The 18,934-nt window shown below is 34.6% G+C and overlaps 1 protein-coding gene and 1 pseudogene across 1 annotated transcript in view; one reads left to right on the plus strand and one right to left on the minus strand.

Moving 5' to 3' along the window:
* Positions 1 to 18,934, plus strand: part of VPS13B (vacuolar protein sorting 13 homolog B) — a 798,623-nt gene that overhangs the window by 9,989 nt on the left and 769,700 nt on the right. The window contains exon 3 of the mRNA XM_060287492.2: positions 5,624 to 5,767. Within this exon, the coding sequence (XP_060143475.1) occupies positions 5,624 to 5,767 (144 nt within the window). The remainder of the gene's footprint in view (positions 1 to 5,623; positions 5,768 to 18,934) is intronic.
* LOC115856595 (heterogeneous nuclear ribonucleoprotein A1-like) lies at positions 4,433 to 5,396 on the minus strand (annotated as a pseudogene).

Genomic DNA, 18,934 nt, shown 5'->3' on the forward strand with positions numbered 1-18,934 from the left:
TTGCCCCTGAGATTTCTGTTGTTTTTAATAACTTTGTCCAGTTTTGTCACTGCTTTCTGGGGAGAGGATTTGCCAACCTTCTAACTTAGAATTCTTGAAGTCCTGTCTTACATTCATTTTTATTTTGTGGTAAAAAGCATATAGCATAAAATTTACCATCTTAACCATTTTTAAGTGGATAGTTGTCTTAATTATATATATTGGGGTGGCCAAAAAGTTTCTTTGGGTTTTTCCATAATGTATTACAGAAAAACCTGAATGCACTTTTTGGCCAACCCAATACATTGTTGTTCAACAGATCTCTAGAACTTTTCATCTTCCAAAACTTAAATTCTGTACCCACTGAAAAACTACTTCCCTTTTCTCTCTTCCCCCAGCCCCTGGCAACCGCTGTTCTACTTATGTGTCTGAGAATTTGACTAATTTAGGTACATTATAGAAGTGGAATCAAACAATATTTGTCTTTGTGTGACTGGCTTATTTCATTTAGTACAATGTCCTTGAGGTTCATTATATGTTGTAGCATATGACAGAATTTCCTTTTTAAAGACTGAATAATATTTCATCATGTGTATATACCACATTTTCTTTATACATTTATCTTTCAATGGACATTAGGTTGTATCCACCTCTTGACTATTGTGAATAATGCTGCAAAAAATATGGTTGTACAAATATGTTTTCAGGATCCTGGTTTCAGTTCTTTTTAGTTTGTGCTCAGAACTGAGATTGCTGGATCATATGGTAATTCTGTTTTTAATTGTTTGAAGAATCTCCATACTGTTTTCTGTAGTGGCTGCACTATTTTACATTTTCATCGACAGTGCACAAGGGTTCTACGTTCTTCATATACTCACCACACTTATCACTTCCTGTTGTGGGTTTTTTTTGGGATAGGTGCCATTATAACAGGTGTGAGATGATATATCATTGTGGTTTTGATTTGCATTTCTCTGACAATTAATGATGGTGAGCATGTTTTCCTCTATTTGTTGGCCATTTGTATATGCTTTTTGGAAATGTCTATTCGAGTCATTTTTAAAATTGGATTTTTTTTTAAATTGGATTATTTGTTTTTTTGTTGTTGAGTTGTCATAGTTCTTTATATATACTAGATTTTAACCCCTTATCAGATAATATGGTTTACAAATAGTTTCTCTATTTTTAAAATTGGATTATTTGTTTTTTTTGTTGTTGAGTTGTCATAGTTCTTTATATATACTAGATTTTAACCCCTTATCAGATAATATGGTTTACAAATAGTTTCTCTCATGTGGGTTGCCTTTCCACTTTGCTGAGTGTTTTCTTTGCTCTGTGGAGGTTTTTAGGTTTGATGTAGTCCTTTTCATCTATTTTTGCTTTTGTGGCCTGCTATATTCATTTTTCAAGTATCCCTTTTTTTCTGTGTGAGAATATTTTTAAATTGCTTACCTAGAATTATATTTATGAGAGCTAGTCAATCCTCTGAATTTTTCATTACTATATCCTTTGTGCAGCCATAGATATTCTGGTTTTAGGGATGTATTTTTCACAATGTATTTCTGAGTAGTTACAAGTAAATAGAATATTTTTAAGTTGTACAATATATTTTGAGAAGGAAAAGGAATGAAAAGAAAATCATTTCTTTGTGGTTACCTCAGGATGATCCATTTATTATAACAGTCAGCATTTTCTTTTGCCTTTTACAAGGCATAAATGTGTTCTTATTTGTTTATCACCACAACTCTGTGATGAGGAAATGGAAATGATCTTGCTTTATAGTCAGATAATTAATAAGTGTTGAACTTCAGTTGGATCTCCAACGTGGGCCATATGGTTCAAAATTCCATGTTTTAATGTAGAATGCTGCCTCTTGTGTTAGTGTTTTGTTAGTTATTCAGATGATTAGTAGCATTCTGGTGATACCAAGGTCTTGAGTTTGGTTCAGGTGTCTTTTAACTTCTCCCTAAGAAAAGCCAATTTGTGCCCATAGATTGCGGTTTTGGTAGCCATTTCACAAACGTATCATTGTTAACACAAGTCAAGGGTAGAGATGGAGATGTCATTGGAACATTATCCAAATGGATGTATAACCAATGGAAATGTATTCAGTGCTCATAATGAAAGTTAGGTGCAGTATAGTTGTTGATAAGAGGAAGGGCTCTGGCATCATAGTTTCTGGTTTTGAGTCACAGAGCTCCTAGCTGAGTCATTTTTGAAAGTTAGTTGACCTTTCCATGCCTCAGGTTTTTTATCTGTAAAGTGGGTATAATAGTATTTACTTTTTGGGGTACTTACAAAGATTAAATTTTGCATGCAGGTAAAGTGCTTAAAGCAGTGTGTGGTACACAGTAAGTGCTCAGTAAACATTGTCTTCATTATGGACACTGATCAAAATATAATCTGTTCCATTGATTAATGCTGGGAGAAAGTACTGCATCTTTAAAATTAATGAAATAATGAGAACTGTTTAAAAATTGTGACATTCCATTAGAATAGTAGAAATAGATTTTTAGTATTCTGCCCTTTAAAAAAACTTGTGAAGACATAAAGGAGGCTTATACGTTTGTAATAATAAATAGTTAGCATCTTTATATTGATTGCTCTTTGAGGAAGACAGTGTCCTAAGTGCTTTATATAAATTAATTCATTTAATCCTCAAACACACTACTATTATCCAGTTTTACAGATAAAGAAACTGAGACACACATACTTTAATACAACTTGCCTATTGTCATTGTGCTAGTAAGTAGCAGAGGTAGGATTAAATCCACTTGTGCTGGCTCTAGAGTTATTGGTCTTAACCACTTTGCTGTACTATCTGTATATATTTAGCTATATTGCTACTATGTTGCTAAACCAAGTAGGTGGACAATTCTTAGATGAATGAATAGCTTTATATTTATCTTAACTTTCACAAATAGAGTTACAAGAATGTGATTGAGATATAGTCCAAATACAAATTTGTTTTTTTCTTTTGTTGGTTTGTAACATTTTATCTGAAGGTGAAACAATTTAGTATAAAGTGATTGTGGTAACATTTACATTTTCATTTCTAACTTTTTTTTCTTTTTTTGAGAGGAAGTGCCTTTTTTTTTCATCTTTACTGGAGTATAATTGCTTTACAATGTTGTGTTAGTTTCTGCTGTACAACAGAGTGAATCAGAGCTATATGTATACATATATCCCCATATCCCCTCCCTCCCACCCTCTATCCCACCCTTCTAGGTCATCACAGAGCATTGAGCTGATCTCCCTGTGCTATGTAGCCACTTCCCACTAGCCATCCATTTTACATTTGGTAGTGTGTATATGTCAATGCTACTTTCACTTTGTCCCAGCTTCCCCTTCCCCTGCTGTATCCTCAAGTCCGTTCTCTACGTCTGTATCTTTATTTCTGCCCTGCCACTAGGTTCATCAGTACCGTTTTTTTAGATTCCATATACATGCGTTAGCATACATCTAACCTTTTTAATAATAATGGAAACCAGTCAGAAAACACTTAGAATTTATGACCAAATAGTATCCAGGTACAATCTTTAATTAGGTAAAGCTCAATAAATTTTTTTTCTAAGTTGGTCCGTTTTTATTTTGTCAGGTCATTCTCCTATCTTTAATTCCATTCTCTTTAAACTTGCCTTACAATCATATTCTGTTATTATTTCCATTTAGCAAAATAAGAAATAGAGGCCTACACAGGTTAAGTAGCTTATTAAATGTAACTTGCACAATAAGTTTTTGTAGTTTACCATTAACTATAGTTTAACAAGTTATTTGATGCTGCTTTTTTAAAAAAATAAATTTATTTATTTATTTTTGGCTGTGCTGGGTCTTTGCTGCTGTGCGTGGGCTTTCTCCAGCTGCGAGAGTGGGGGCTACTCTTTGTTGCTGTGCGCGGGCTTCTCATTGCAGTGGCTTCTCTTGTTGCAGAGCACGGGCTCTAGGTGCGCGGGCTTCAGTAGTTGTGGCTCGTGGGCTCTAGAGCACAGGCTCAGTAGTTGTGGTGTATGGGCTTAGTTGCTCTGAGGCATGTGGGATCTTCCCGGATCAGGGATCGAACTTGTGTCCCCTGCATTGGCAGGTGGATTCTCAACCACTGTGCCACCAGGGAAGTCCATTGATGCTGCCTTTTTTTTTTTTTAAAGACATTTATTCAGTGTCATGATCATGCAATCAACAGCATGGGTGCAAAAAAAAAAAAAATCTACATTAAAACCCTTTGTTGGAATGCTTTATACTTTCCACAGAACAGAAACTAAAATAACCTGTTATACAGTTAGTCACAATTACAGTCCTTGAGTTTTTTTGCCCGTACACATGAGTATTGTCTAAAACGTGTTCTTTGTAGCACCTAGGCCCTGCCACCACTGTGCTTGGCTGAGTTCACAAATCTGTTGTAACCTGTAGCTTCTCTGGCTCTCCTCTCCTGCTAAGCTTTGTTTCCTGGCAGTAATTAAAACCTTCTGCCACTGCCATAGCTACTGCTGCTGCTGGAACCTCCGTAGCCACCTTGGTTTCGTGGTTCGGCAAAGTATTGGCTTCCACCACCACAGGGGCCAGAACTTCTGCTTCCAAAGTTTCCTCCTTTCATGGGTCCAAAATTTGAAGATTGGTTGTTGTAATTGACAAAATCATTGTAGCTTCCACTACCTCCAAAATTGCTTCCATCATTACCAAATCCATTACTGCCATCCCCACTGCCACCATATCCACCACCACTGCCGCTGCCACCAAAGCCACCTCGACCACTGAAGTTTCCTCCATGACCAAAGCTGTCATTCCCATCAAAACCCCCTCCACGACCACCACCAAAGTTTCCAGAACCACTTCGACCTCTTTGGCTGGATGAGGCACTAGCCATCTCTTGCTGAGATAGGGCTTTCCTTACTTCACAGTTGTGGCCATTCACAGTGTGGTGTTTCTGAATGACAGTCTTGTCTACGGAGTCATGGTCATCAAAGGTTAAACTGAAAGCAAAGCCTCCCTTTTTGCCACTGCCTCGGTCAGTCATGATTTCAATCACTTCAGTTTTCCCATACTGTTCGAAACAATCTCTTAGGTGATGTTCTTCAGTGTCTTCTTTAAGGCCACCAACAAAAATCTTTTTCACAGTTAAGTGGGCACCAGGTCTTTGAGAATCTTCTCTTGAGACGGCCCTCTTTGGTTCCCCAACTCTTCCATCCCTTATGTGGCCTTGTATTTATGGCTGCATCCACCTTCTCCACAGTGGCATATGTGACAAACCGGAAGCCTCTGGAGTGCTTGGTGTTTGGATCCCTCATTACCACACAATCTGTGAGCGTTCCCCATTGCTTAAAATGGCTCCTCAGACACTCATTGGTTGTTTCAAAGCTCAAACCTCCGATGAAGAGCTGCCTCAGCTGTTCGGGTTCTTTGGGAGACTCTGACTTAGACATGACGGCAGTGGAGGAGGGAGACGTCAACGATGCTTGCTTGGCGGCGTCCACGGGCAGAAAGGAGTAATGTACCGAACGTATCTCGATGCTCTTTTTTGATGAAAAGTAATTTCCAGAATATTTTTGTGTTGGAAATTTTATTTTTCTTTTCAGAAAGTATTTTGGATATTAGAATGAAAAGAATATTAAGCACTTACTAAATTTTCTTTAATATTTTGTATTTTAAGGAATTGAAATTACCATTCACTTTTTTAAGTGGACATATTCACGAACTGAGGATCCATGTACCGTGGACAAAACTGGGTTCAGAACCAGTGGTAATTACCATCAATACAATGGAATGTATTTTGAAACTTAAAGATGGGATACAGGTAAGAAATTATTAAACCTAGTTGTTTATGTTAACCAATTTTAATAGTTATTTGATATTTTTTTAACTTTTGGGATGTGTCAGGTTTTACATAAACAAATCTTAGCTCGTACACTTAATTTTTTTTTACATACCTATTAAAGTAACATAATTAATTGCAAAAGGGTTTTCTTTCTTTTTTTTTTTAACATCTTTTTTGGGGTATAATTGCTTTACAATGGTGTGTTAGTTTCTTCTTTATAACAAAGTGAATCAGTTATACATATACATATGTTCCCATATCTCTTCCCTCTTGCGTCTCCCTCCCTCCCACCCTCCCTATCCCACCCCTCCAGGCGGTCACAAAGCACCAAGCCGATATCCCTGTGCCATGCGGCTGCTTCCCACTAGCTATCTACCTTACGTTTGTTAGGCAAAAGGGTTTTCTTAAATTTGGATAAAATATATCCTAATGGTTATTTTCATACTCATTTTACTTAATCTGATCATAGCCTTAATAGGGATTATGCATATTGCTTATTACCTATATCTGCCAGAAATGGGGCCTGATTGTGTCCAATTTTTAGGTGAAGGTTTTTGAATTTTTGCAAAGTGACATTTCTAAACGAGATAGAAATTTCTCAGGTTATTTTTTGAGAAGATGAAAATATATTGAATTTCCCTTCATACCTAATTTCATTGTGTCTTTGAGGTTTTGTCATCAGAAACTGATTTTTTTCTGACTTCTTTCTTTGACCCATGTTACATTTCTTTTCAGTGTTTTTGTTAAGGTATAATAGTGATTTTAAGGAGTTTCTACCAAAAATTTTCTAATCTAAGAAGCAAACAGGTCTGGGCAGCAGCATATTGTGATGAATTCTTCCACTTTTATCCTGTATAAAAGTAGTATCTCTGTCTTTCATTTTTATTACTTTTTCCTTACCCCGTATTTAATTTTCAGTTTTAAGGAAGCGTGTCTAGATCAAGTGAATTGATGAGTATTATTAAGTTTCAATTTCTGTGAAATGAGTAAAGGTTATTTATAAATTGCTAAAATCATTTCCTATTTACAGTAGATACTTTGAGTGTCATATGAACCTACTGGGCTCAAAACTGTTTTTCTTTCTGTGAAATCTCTAATTCCAAACCTTTATTATGCAATTTAACTTAACTAATGTAGTTCCTGGAAGTGAGTAGACCAATGCTATACTCTCATTAAAATTTATTTTGGGAACTTTAAATATCTGGGAGATTGATTTAGGAATCTGTAGATAGTTATGTGCAACAAAGTTTTATTTTACATTTATATTTGGTAATACTTAAATGGTTCTTAATCATCATCTCTTCCTGGAATTTAATTTTTTTTTTAAGAAGTCTGGACTTGGTTATACCACCCATGCAGTGCTCCATATTAAGTGAAAAAAAAAAAAAATCCAGACACTAAGTGTTTTTTCAATGGGAAGGTGGAAGTTTCAAGGCCAGATGTCCCATAAGAAACACATTTTAAAAGAGGCAAATTACAACTAATTATAGAGGCTGCAGAAAAAGATTTGTAACACATGACTTAGTGTAACCTAGAACTAATATTTGATATTGGACCATGCAGATGGCTACTGCAGGAATGATCAGATTTCCTGCTTATATGGTATTTGAGACTTGAATTTTGTGGTGTGTACAGCAAAAGGTCAAGTGTCATGAATGTAAACCACTCTCAAAACAAGTATTTTTTACAGATGTTTAAAATTTTGAGGTAGAAAGGATTTTTGAAAATTGCAGTTGACATTTGGACAAATTATTCAGCATTGTACACCCCTGGAGAGTTATACTTGAGTTTATGCTAGTGATTGGAATTAATTTCTTAGTAAAAACATTATAGATGAAACACATTTTAAAATAGTTTATTTTCCTATTTTAAGCTTTGATTAGTATAATAGGAAATTAACTTAAAAAACTATATATGTGTTAGTAAAATTGAGTAAGCCCATATTTGATTTATATTATTTCAAATTATTATAGACGCACAATGAAGAAAAGACTTATTTTCTAAATAAAATTAGTGTGGATGGTAGGTTAAATGAAGGGGCCTTTTAGAGTTATAGGTATGAATCTGTTAAAAATAATATTGTATGAGAATGTAATGAAATGAAATTTAAAAGTTAGAAATCTGAGGTTTATTCAGAAATCATTATAAAAAACAATATTGCTTAATTTCTTGATAAGAAGGCATGTGTAGTTTGTAAAGTTCAATTAAATTCTAACATTTGTTGATTTTTATTTTACTCGTCAGTGCACTGTAAAGCATTGCAAGATATTTATATAATTTCCACAAAAGCTACTTAGAAAATGAGATTTATAATGATTGTGACTCTTTTGATAATAGTTATAGTATACTTCCTTAACATGTCTTTGTGATCATTTTTAATTACAGAGACTTTTTTTGATGCACAGGTGACCAAATTGTTGTGTTAGGTAGGGTAAAATCACCTTGATGTCCAGTCTGAATTAGTTTAATATATTGATATTTCACTTAGTAAATATGCTATTTACTCTGAGAGACATATCTGTGTCAGTCATACCCACCTTTAGATCCTGTAGATTTGAACTGTTTTCTTTTTCTTTTTTGGACTTGAGACACAGAATTTGATTCATGACACATTATCACTAGTGGTCCAGGTCTGATTTGTTTATTTAGCTAGTTTTGTCCACTCTAGGCTAATCTAATAAATACTTGTGGACCCAGCATACGGCTGAAGAATGAAAACCTTACCAGTAACTTACATTTAACTATGTGCTCCTCTCCTTTTGCATATTTTTGTTTATCCTCTGTGGGCCTCACCTGTAAACTAGGGCAAGACTTGCTACATAGTTCTTTTATTCTTTGATTGTGTATGCTTTCTCTGCTCATTGTGTTAATAATAAGTCTTGCAAAAAGCTTCTTCACCCTAAAGAGAGTAGTAAATTTATTTTTAAAGTACTAATTTATTCTGGCCTTTGTGCCACCTAGAAAGTAAACTTTCAAAATCTTTTGACCTAATAAATGTAACCATTTGTAAGGCTCTTTATAGAAGTGATACTTGTTATTCATAAAAACAAACAAACTTTAAAAAATCTTTTGAACCTAAACCAAAACTGTAAGTACCATTCAAAACTTGAGATAAAAAACTAAGCTTTTTGTTAATGTATTGGGTTGGCCAAAAAGTTCATTTGGTTTTAAGTAAAAACACTTTTCATTTTCACCCGGAACTTTATCGAACAGTGTATTCATTAACTGGACAAACTCTTTGGCCAGCACAATATGTGCTTTTTTTTGTTTTTTTTTTTGGTACGTGGACCCCTCACCGCTACGGCCTCTCCCATTGCGGAGCACAGGCCCCGGACGCGCAGGCCCAGCAGCCATGGCTCACGGGCCCAGCTGCTCCACGGCATGCTCCGGATCCTGCCGGACCGGGGCACGAACCTGCGTCCCCTGCATCGGCAGGCGGGCCCTCAACCACTGCACCACCAGGGATGCCCACAATATGTGCTTTTAAATCCTGGTTAGTGCTCGGAGTTACAGAGCAATCTTGCCGTCCTCTTTCCTTGCATGTTTTGATGCAGTGGAAATTGGTTATTGAAAGTTTTGCTGAGGCTATTAACAATATTTACATGGCCTTTTATTTATTTTCTTAACGCTTTAATTCTCTTATCTGAGACTGGATTAATCTGGTTGACTCCTGCTGTGGCTTGAGTATGTATGTCCCTCCAAAATTCATGTTGAAGCCCTAACCCCCAGAGATGATGGTATTAGGAAGTGGGGCCTTGGGAAGATGCTTGTCATGAGAGTGGAGACCTCATGAATGAGATTAGTGCCTTTTATTTGTTTTTTAAATTTTTAAATAAATTTATTTTATTTATTTATTTTTGGCTGTGTTGGGTCTTCGTTGCTGCACGCGGGCTTTCGCTAGTTGTGGAGGGGGGACTACTCTTTGTTGCGGTGTGCGGTCTTCTCATTGCGGTGGCTTCTCTTGTAGTGGAGCACGGGCTCTAGGCGCTCGGGCTTCTGTAGTTGTGGCACATGGGCTCAGTAGTGCCTTTTAAAAGAGGCTCCAGAGAGATCCCTAACCCCTTCTGCCAAGTGAGGATGCAATGAAAAGGCACTGGCTGTGAACCAGACAAAGGGCCCTCGCCAGACCAGGTTGGCACCTTGACCTTGGACTTCCTAGCCTCCAGAACTATGAGAAATAAATTTCTGTTGTTTATTAGCTACCCAGTCTGTGGTGTTTTGTTATAGCAGCCCAAATGGCCTAAAACAACTACCTTTTCACACATTGAGTAAGGGCTCAGAATTGCTGACTTAGGTTGTGGAATTTATTGTACTATTATTGATTCTCTCACTTGCACTACTACAGGTTAGTGATGGTGGTGATGATACTAGCAGATAGCATAGTTTACGTTCTGTCTGTAGATTCCTTCTATGAAAAATGAGACTTAGAGTTCCCTATAAATTATGAGTAGTGTCTTTACTTCCCCTAGGGAATCCTTTTATATTGGGTGCATAAATATTTACAAATGTTACATCCTCTTGTTGGATTGACCCCTTTATCATTATGTAATGCCCTTCTTTTTTTCTTACTACCATCTTTCTTTCAAAGTCTATTTTGTCTGATATAAGTATAGCTACCCCAGCTTTCTTTTAAATGTTTCTATTTGAATGGAATATCTTTTTCCATCCTTTCACTTTCAGTCTGTGTTCTTGTATCTGAAGTGAGTCTCTGGTAGGCAACATATAGTTAGGTCTTGTTTTTTATCCTTTCACCACTCTATTTCTTGTGATTGGAGAATGTAGTCCATTTACATTTGAAGTATTTATTGATAGGTAGGTACTTAATGCCATTTTGTTAACTGTTTTCTGGCTGTTTTGTAGTTCCTTTCTTCTTTCTCTCTTCATTTGTGATTTGATGACTGTCTTAGTGGTAAGCTTAGAATCCTTCCTTTATCTTTTGCACATCTGCTGTAGGTTTTTGCTTTGTGGTTACCATGATGCTTATATATAACAGCATATGTTTATAACAGCCTATTTTAAGTTGATAACAACATGTGTTTGAATGCATTCTAAAGCTCTACATTTTTATCCTCCAGAATGTGTTATGTTTTTGATGTCACATTTTACATCTTTTTATCTTGTGTATCCCTCAACTAATTATTGTAGTTATAGTTCTTTTTACTGCTTTTGTCTTTTAACCTTCACACATCATAGCTTTATAAGTAATTAATCTACTGCATTTACTGTATATTTACCTTTACCAGTGAGATTTATATTTACTTTCATATGTATTTTTCTTTTTAAAATTTAATTATTTTTAATTGAAGTATAATTAACTTATTATATTACTTTCAGGTGGGCAACATAGTGATTCTATATTTTTGTATATTACAGAATGATCACAGGGTGAGTCTAGTTACTGTCACCATACAAATTGTTACAGTATTACTGCCTATGTTCCCTAGGCTGTACATTATATCCCCTTGATTTATTTATTTTATTACTGGAAATTTGTACCTCTTAATCTGCCTCACCTTCATTCTTTCTCCCACACCCTTCCCCTCTGGCAGTCACCTGCTTGTTCTCTGTATCTATGCGTCTGTTTCAATTTTGTTATATTTGTTAATTTGTTTTGTTTTTGAATTCCACATATAAGTGAAACCATATGGTATTTGTTTCTCTGATTTATTCATTTAGCATAATGCCCTCTAGGTCCATCCATGGTGTTGCATGTGGCAGGATTTCATTCTTTTTTATGGCTGAGTACTATTTCATTTTGTGTATGTGTGTATATACTACATTTTCTCCATTCATTTATTGATGGACACTTAGGTTGCTTCCATATTTTGGTTGTAAATAATGCTGCAATGAACATAGTGGTGCATATATCCTTTCAAATTAGTGTTTTGTTTTCTTTGGAAAAGTGGGATTCCTGGATCACGTGGTAGTTTAATTTTTTGAGGAACTTCCTTATTTTCCATGGTGGCTGTACCAACTAACATTCCCAGCAACTGTACAACTGTACAACTTTTCTCCACATCCTTACCAACTCATGTTATTTGTTGTCTTTTTGATAATAGCCGTTCTGACAGGTGTGAGGTGATATCTCATTGTGGTTTTGATAATTTCATTCCCCTGATGATTAATGATGTTGAACATTCCTTCATGTGTCTGTTGGTAATCTTTATATCTTCTTTGGAAAAATGTCTGTTCAGGTCCTCTGCCTATTTTTTTAATTGGGTTTGTTGTTTTTGATATTGCGTTACATAAATTCTTTGTATGTTTTGGGTATTAACCCTTTATCGGATATATTGTTTGCAAATACAGTTGTTTGGCTGCCTTTTCGTTTTGTTTTTGTGTTTCATCATGCGTAGTTTTGTGAAACCACCGCCACCATGATCGAGATATAAAAGTATATCACCATAACAAGGCTTCCTTGTGCTACTCCTTTTAACTGTACTATCACTTTCCCTACCTCCTGATCCCTGGCAACCACTAACCTGTCCTCATTTTATATAATTTTATTTCAAAAATAACAAATATAAATGGAATCATACAGTATGTAATATTTTGAGCACAGATTTTTTCACTTAATATAAATCCCTCGAAGTTCAGCCAAGTTGGTATGTGTATCAATGGTTTGTTCCTTTTCATTACTGAGTAGTATTCTACTGTATGGATATATATATATATATATATATATATATACTTTTTTGTGATACGCGGGCCTCTCACTGCTGTGGCCTCTCCTGTCGTGGAGCACAGGCTCCGGATGTGCAGGCTCAGTGGCCACGGCTCATGGGCCCAGCCGCTCCATGGCATGTGGGATCCTCCTGGACCGGGGCACGAACCCGCATCACCTGCATCAGTAGGCAGACTCTCAACCACTGCGCCACCAGGGAAGCCCTGTATGGATATATTTATACCATGGATTGTTTAACCATTCACCCATTGACCAACCTTTTGGTAGTTTCTAGGTTTTGGTATTACAAATAAAGCTACTGTGAACATTTATGTACAGATTTCTATGCCTACATAAGTTTTTATTTTTCTTGGATAAATGCCCAAGGATGCTACTGTTGGGTCCTATGGTAATTTCATTTTTATTTTTAAAAATGATTGCTAAACTAATTTCCAGAGTGGCTATACCCACTATTCATTCCTATGAGCAGTGTATGAGTGATCCAGTTTTTTTTGTATCATCACTAGCGTTTGGTATTGTCACTATTTTTAATTTTAGCCATTCTTATAAATATGTAGTGATGTCTCATTGTGGTTTTAATTGGCATTTTCCATATAGATAATGATGTTGAACACCTTTTCATATGCTTATTTGCCACATGTATTAGTGAAATATCTGTTCTTGTCTTATGCTCATTTTCTGATTTTGAGAGTACTTTATATATTCTAGACATAAGATCTGTCTGTCAGATATGTGGTTCACAAATAGCTTCAATTTGTAATTTGTCTTTTCATGCTCTTACCAAGGCCTTTTACAGAGTGAAAGGTTTCTGTTTTGATTAGGTCCAGTTTATTAATTTTTCCTTTTATGCATTGTGGTTTCAGTGTCAGATCTAAGAATTCTTTGCCTAGCCAAAGATCATAAAGTTCTTATGTGTTTTTTCCTAAAAGTTTTATAGTTTTACATTTAAATCTGTGATCCATTTTGAGTTAATTTTAATATAAGGTATGAGGTTTAGTTTGAAATTCATCTTTTTGCCTGTGGATGTTCACTTGTTTCAGTACCATTTGTTGAAAAGATTGCACCTCCTCCATTGAATTGCTTTTGCATTTTGTCAAAAATCAGTTGGGCATGTTTATGTGAGTCTGTTTCTAGGTTCCCTATTCTGTCCCTTTGATTAATATATCTATCCTTGTGTCAATATCACACTGTCTTGATTACTGTAGCTATATAGTAAGGCTTAGTTAGCATTGGGAAGAGTGCATCCTCCTACTTTATTCTTCTTCAAAATTGTTTCTGGCTATTTGAAATAGTCTTCTTTCCAGGTAAATTTTAGAATAAGCTTGTTTAGAAAAACCTTGCTAGGATTTGCCAGAAATTGCCTTAAACGTATAGGTCAGTTTGGGGAGAATTGACATCTTTACCATATTGTCTTCCAATCCATGAGCACAGTGTGTCTCTCCAATTATTTAGATTTTCTTTGATTTCTTTCATCAGCATTATGTTTTTCCAGCATGTAGATCCTATATATGTTTTATTAGATTTATACCTAAATATTTTATTTTCTTTGGAGCATTTATAAATGTTATTGTGGTTTTGATTTTGGTTTCTAGTTATTCATTGTTATGCAATTGATTTTTGTGTATTGATCTTGTGTTCTGCAACTTTGTTTCATTTGTTAATTACAGGAGGTTTTTTTAGTAGATTTCTTGGGATTTCTTATCTAGATAATCATGTCATCTACAGGTAGAGAGAGTTTTGTTTGTTTCCAATCTATATGCTCTTCCATCCCTTTTAAATTTACAAGTTAATATTTATACCTCTTCACTGAATCTGGCTCCATGATGCCATTGTAAACACTTTGGCAGAGGTCATTAGGAACATCATTTTTGCAAAATCCAGTGGACACTTTTCATTTATCTTTTTCAATCCTTACTCAGTTACATGTGATGGTTCTTTTTCTGTCTCTCTGGCACCCTTTCTCTGGCTCCTCTTGTGACTTCATTTCTGCTACCCATCCCAGATTTTTTTTTTTTTTTTGCCAGATTTTTAATTGGAGTTTCCCAGGCTTTCATTACTTTAGTCCTTGTCTCTCCTTGGGTAATTTTATTCCTAGTGGATTTAGTTATCACTATATGCTATTTATTCATAAAATGCTATTTTAGGGTCCAGTCGCTTTTTTTTGCCCGAGCTCCAACGCCAAGAGCAAAATGGACCTTCACTTATGTGTCTCATAGAATGTTCCAAACTGAATTTATCTTAAACCTCAAATCTGTTCCTCCTTATATATTTCCTATTTCAGTGAAAAATTCCACTTTTTACCTTTAATCCAAACTAGAAACCCTGACAACATGCTTAACTTTCATCCAACTCTGGATTCTACTGTTACATTATCTCTTGAATATTTCTTTTCAGTCTTCATTGGTACTTCTCTCCAAACCTTTTTTTTTACACTGCCTCTGGGCATGATATTTCTAAAATGTAAACTGGATTGGTACTACCGTGCTTAAAATTTCTTAATGGCTACCGTCCTTTTGCTTTCACAGTTCTTCTCAATTTTTTCAGCCTGACCTCTGGAATCACTTGCTTTTCTCTCATATTTCAGCTACCCTGAATCATTTGTAGTTCCTCAGACTCACACTGTCTTGATTGCTATAGCATCTATATAAATATAGTAAGCAGTTCATTCATGGACATGGGTAATAGATGAGAATGATTTTCCTGAGCACCATTTTCATTATCTTATCAATAAAGTCTAGATGCTCAATTTCCATTAATATATTGGTAAACTAGAATATCCTTTACTTCAAGCTTAGTACAAGCAATTTTTAAAAATGTCTTTTGTCCTTATAAAAATCCATAGAAAAATTCAATTCTTCATTATTTATATAGTTATCCGCTTGGATGAATTGCACAAAATTTATGTGTTGCCTCTGGCTTTCCCATACTCTCTAGAGAACTTTGAATAAGTTTAATATTCACATAAACAAATTTGTTGATAGAGGCAAATCTACCAAAAAAATTCAATTAAGGTAATCAGAAATTAAATACAAATACTTTCAGTTTTCTATTGCATTTCTCAGGAAAAAAATTCCAGAAAATTCCAGAAAGCAAATCTTGAATTTGCCCTGCACCAGCAACTTTGTTTATATAGCATTTACATTGTATTAGGTATGATAAATAATCCAGATGATTTAAAGTGTATGGGAGGATGTGTGAGTAGGTCATATGCAAATACTACACCATTTTATATAAGGGACTTGAATATCTACGTAGTTTGTTATCCACAGGGGTCCTAGAAGCAATGCCCCATGGATATTGAGGAACGACTATATCAGGGTATATAATTTTTCAGTATTAGAAATATGAATTGTTTAGTAGTAGAAATTTGATTGTAGTAACTGTTTGGCGCACGGTGCTTTTTCAATTTTCAGGATTTTGTCTTTAGGGTAAATCTCCAGAAGTAGAATTCCTGAGTCAAAGGATATTATTTAAAAGCTTGTTTTTGGAACAGATATTGCCAAATTGCTTTACAGAGGGTTTTATTAGTTAGCTCTTCCATCAGCTGATTGGAAGTGTACATTTTACCAAATCTTTATGAAAAATGTGTATCATATTAAAGGAAAAAAGCATTTTTGAGATTTGATGATGTGAACAGTGTTGGTTTGTTGTTTTAATTTTTATTTGTCTGATGACTATGGAAGTTGAACTTTGCCTGTGTATTTTAGTTATTTCCCTTTTTTGTGAGGTGTTTTGTGTCCCTTATTGTTTTCTCATTAGGGTTTTGGTGATTTTCTTAATTTTTTTCACCTCTTTTAGTATTAGCTCTTTTTTGGGGATTTATTTATGATCTTCCCCATTTGTTTTGTACATCTGGCTTTCTTTTTTTACTTTCAACATATATGAACATGTTTAGATTGACACATTTGTTTTCTTTTCACTCTGATATTTTTCCATTGCTTTTAAATAGTTGGATTTCTTTCACTGTCTTATTTTATGTTTTCTATATTTCTCTCCTTTTTAATGCAACTTTCCTTTTTTCTTTATTATTTGGATTGATTGTGCTTTTTAGATTCAGTTTTGTGTATTCCATAGGTTTTAAAGTTATACTTCTATTTTTGTCCTTTTAGTAGTGATTACTGTGAAATTTTTACTATGTATACCTAAACTTTAAATTGTTGTTATGCTAATTTTACTCCTTCCTGTTAATCAGTTTTGAGGATCTCAGAAGGCTTTAACTTATTATCTTCTTTCCATCTTATATGCTGTTATTATCCAGAATTTTAGTTTCATTTTACTTTTATACCTCCCAAATTAACTGCTGTTGTTATTATTATTGTGTAATGAATACTTCTTTGATCTTATTTGCCTGTTTATCAGTTTTCTTGGTTTGCTGTTTTTAGCATCTCACTTCTTTCTGGGTTTAATTTTCCACCTTTATGAAGTACTCTAAAAGATATTACAAGAGATTCTCTTAGTGGTAAACATTCAATTTTCATTGTCTAAAAAAATCTTTATTGTAGTCTCTCTCGTTGGTAGTTTATTTGGTTGCATCAGGTTGGTGGATATTTTCTCCCAGTGCTTTGAAAATATTAACTCCACTGTTGAATTGGTTCTGTTTTTGCTGTTGAGATTTTTATATATTAGTGGTGTTACCATTTTATTGTAAAACGTGTCTTTTTTTTTTCCTTAGTTGTAGTTAAGATCTTCTTTTTCAAATGTCTTTGCTGTTCTTCTGTTTCATGATCATGACTCTAGGAGTGAATTTCTTTTTTGTTATCTTTTTTAAGATTTATTGTGTTTCCTATATCTATGGATTTATGTTTTTGATAACTTCTGAAAAATCTTTATCTCTTTGAATATTAATTCTGTCTTATTCTTTCTATTTTTGCCTTCTGAAACTTGTTTTACACACGTTACAACTTCTCAGTCTGTCCTTCGTATCCCTAATCTTTCATATTTATCTTGTTGTCTCTCTGTGCTACACTGTGGGTAGTGAGACTCAAATCTGAGTCTCTCAGATCATAAACTTATGTGCAATTCATAAGAGGGTTTGAAGTTTACTGTACTCCAGTGGTTCTCAAAGTGTGATCTGAAGACCGCTAGGTCATGATTTACTTTTTTCATCATCATTCTCTTATGAATGTAGAGTGGAATTTTCCAGAGGCTACCTGATGTATGACACTGTGGTAGATTGAAGGCAGAAGTAAATATGAGAATCCAACTGTTTTCTATTAGGCCAGATTTTTTAAAATGTAAAATAAAATAATTCCATTATTTTTACCAGTTTTCTTTTTGTTTTGGAAAATATAGCTATTTTTCATAAAAAGCAAAAACTTAAAGTTTTATAATTTGTTTATAATTATGTTAATGTGATGGATTTCTTATTTTTAAAAGCATATATTTAAACTTTTTTCTCCTTTTTTATTTCTCCTATGGTAAATATGGGTAGATGTAACCCATTTATACAAAAGGTCATTGGCACTCTCAGTAATTTTTAAGAGGGTGAAATGTCCTGAAATCAGAAACTTTGAGGACCCTTGTGTAGAGAGTTGAGAGTAGGGAGCCACTGAATTATTTTAAGCTAGCAAGCAACTTGATTGAGTTTGTAATTTAGGAAGTTGACAGGCTTTTCAAAGTTGAGGAATAGATTGGAGGAGGTGATTTCAGATAATTAGTTAAGCTCATTTTGCCATATTCTAGGAGAAAAGTGATGGGGCCTAGATGGAACTAAGTCATTGGCTGGGTGATAACTAAAATTATCATTTTAGTATATTTTCCTTTATTTGAAGGAAGCGTTGAAAAGTTCATTCAGCAAATCGTTATCAAGTGCCATAGTACTGTACTAAATACTGAGGATATAGTGGTTAATGGGAGGACAAAACCTTTCTCCTCTCTTGAATGTTTTAAGGAAAAAATGTTATATCATGAGTAGCTTATGATTTTAATTTTAGCATAGGAATGTTGTCTTGTAGTCTTAGAACCACCAGATGGTAAAATACTTCGCTTTAGAGTTAGGTTTGTTTTTGAGCTGAAATAACTTGAGTAATTTAAAAACATTATTGAAAAGGAAATAAAAAACCGAAAACCAGGAACCATCCACAAATAACTTGTGGATGAATGAAGATGAAGATAAATGTGTTTCAAACTGTATTCTATGCCTTAAAAATTCAGGAACAGAAGAAATCATGGTTTCTTGAACTTCTACCTTTGTCTAAAACCTCCTAATCAGAAGTAGTAGAAAGAACACTCTTTTTAGTTAAGCTGTTTTGGAAAATAGCTATGTGTTATAAAGATCGAGTTCTTAAAATATATATATTTAAACTGTAGAATCTTTTATTATGTCACGTATAAGCTTGAAATTTGTGCCACATGAAAACCAAACTTGGCGTAAGGTGGAGTTTTTGGTTTGACCATTCTTTTTTTTTTTTGTGGTACGCGGGCCTCTCACTGTTGTGGCCTCTCCCGTTGTGGAGCACAGGCTC

This window comes from Globicephala melas, chromosome 17 (assembly GCF_963455315.2).
Source record: "Globicephala melas chromosome 17, mGloMel1.2, whole genome shotgun sequence".
Classification (NCBI taxonomy): Eukaryota; Metazoa; Chordata; class Mammalia; order Artiodactyla; family Delphinidae; genus Globicephala; species Globicephala melas.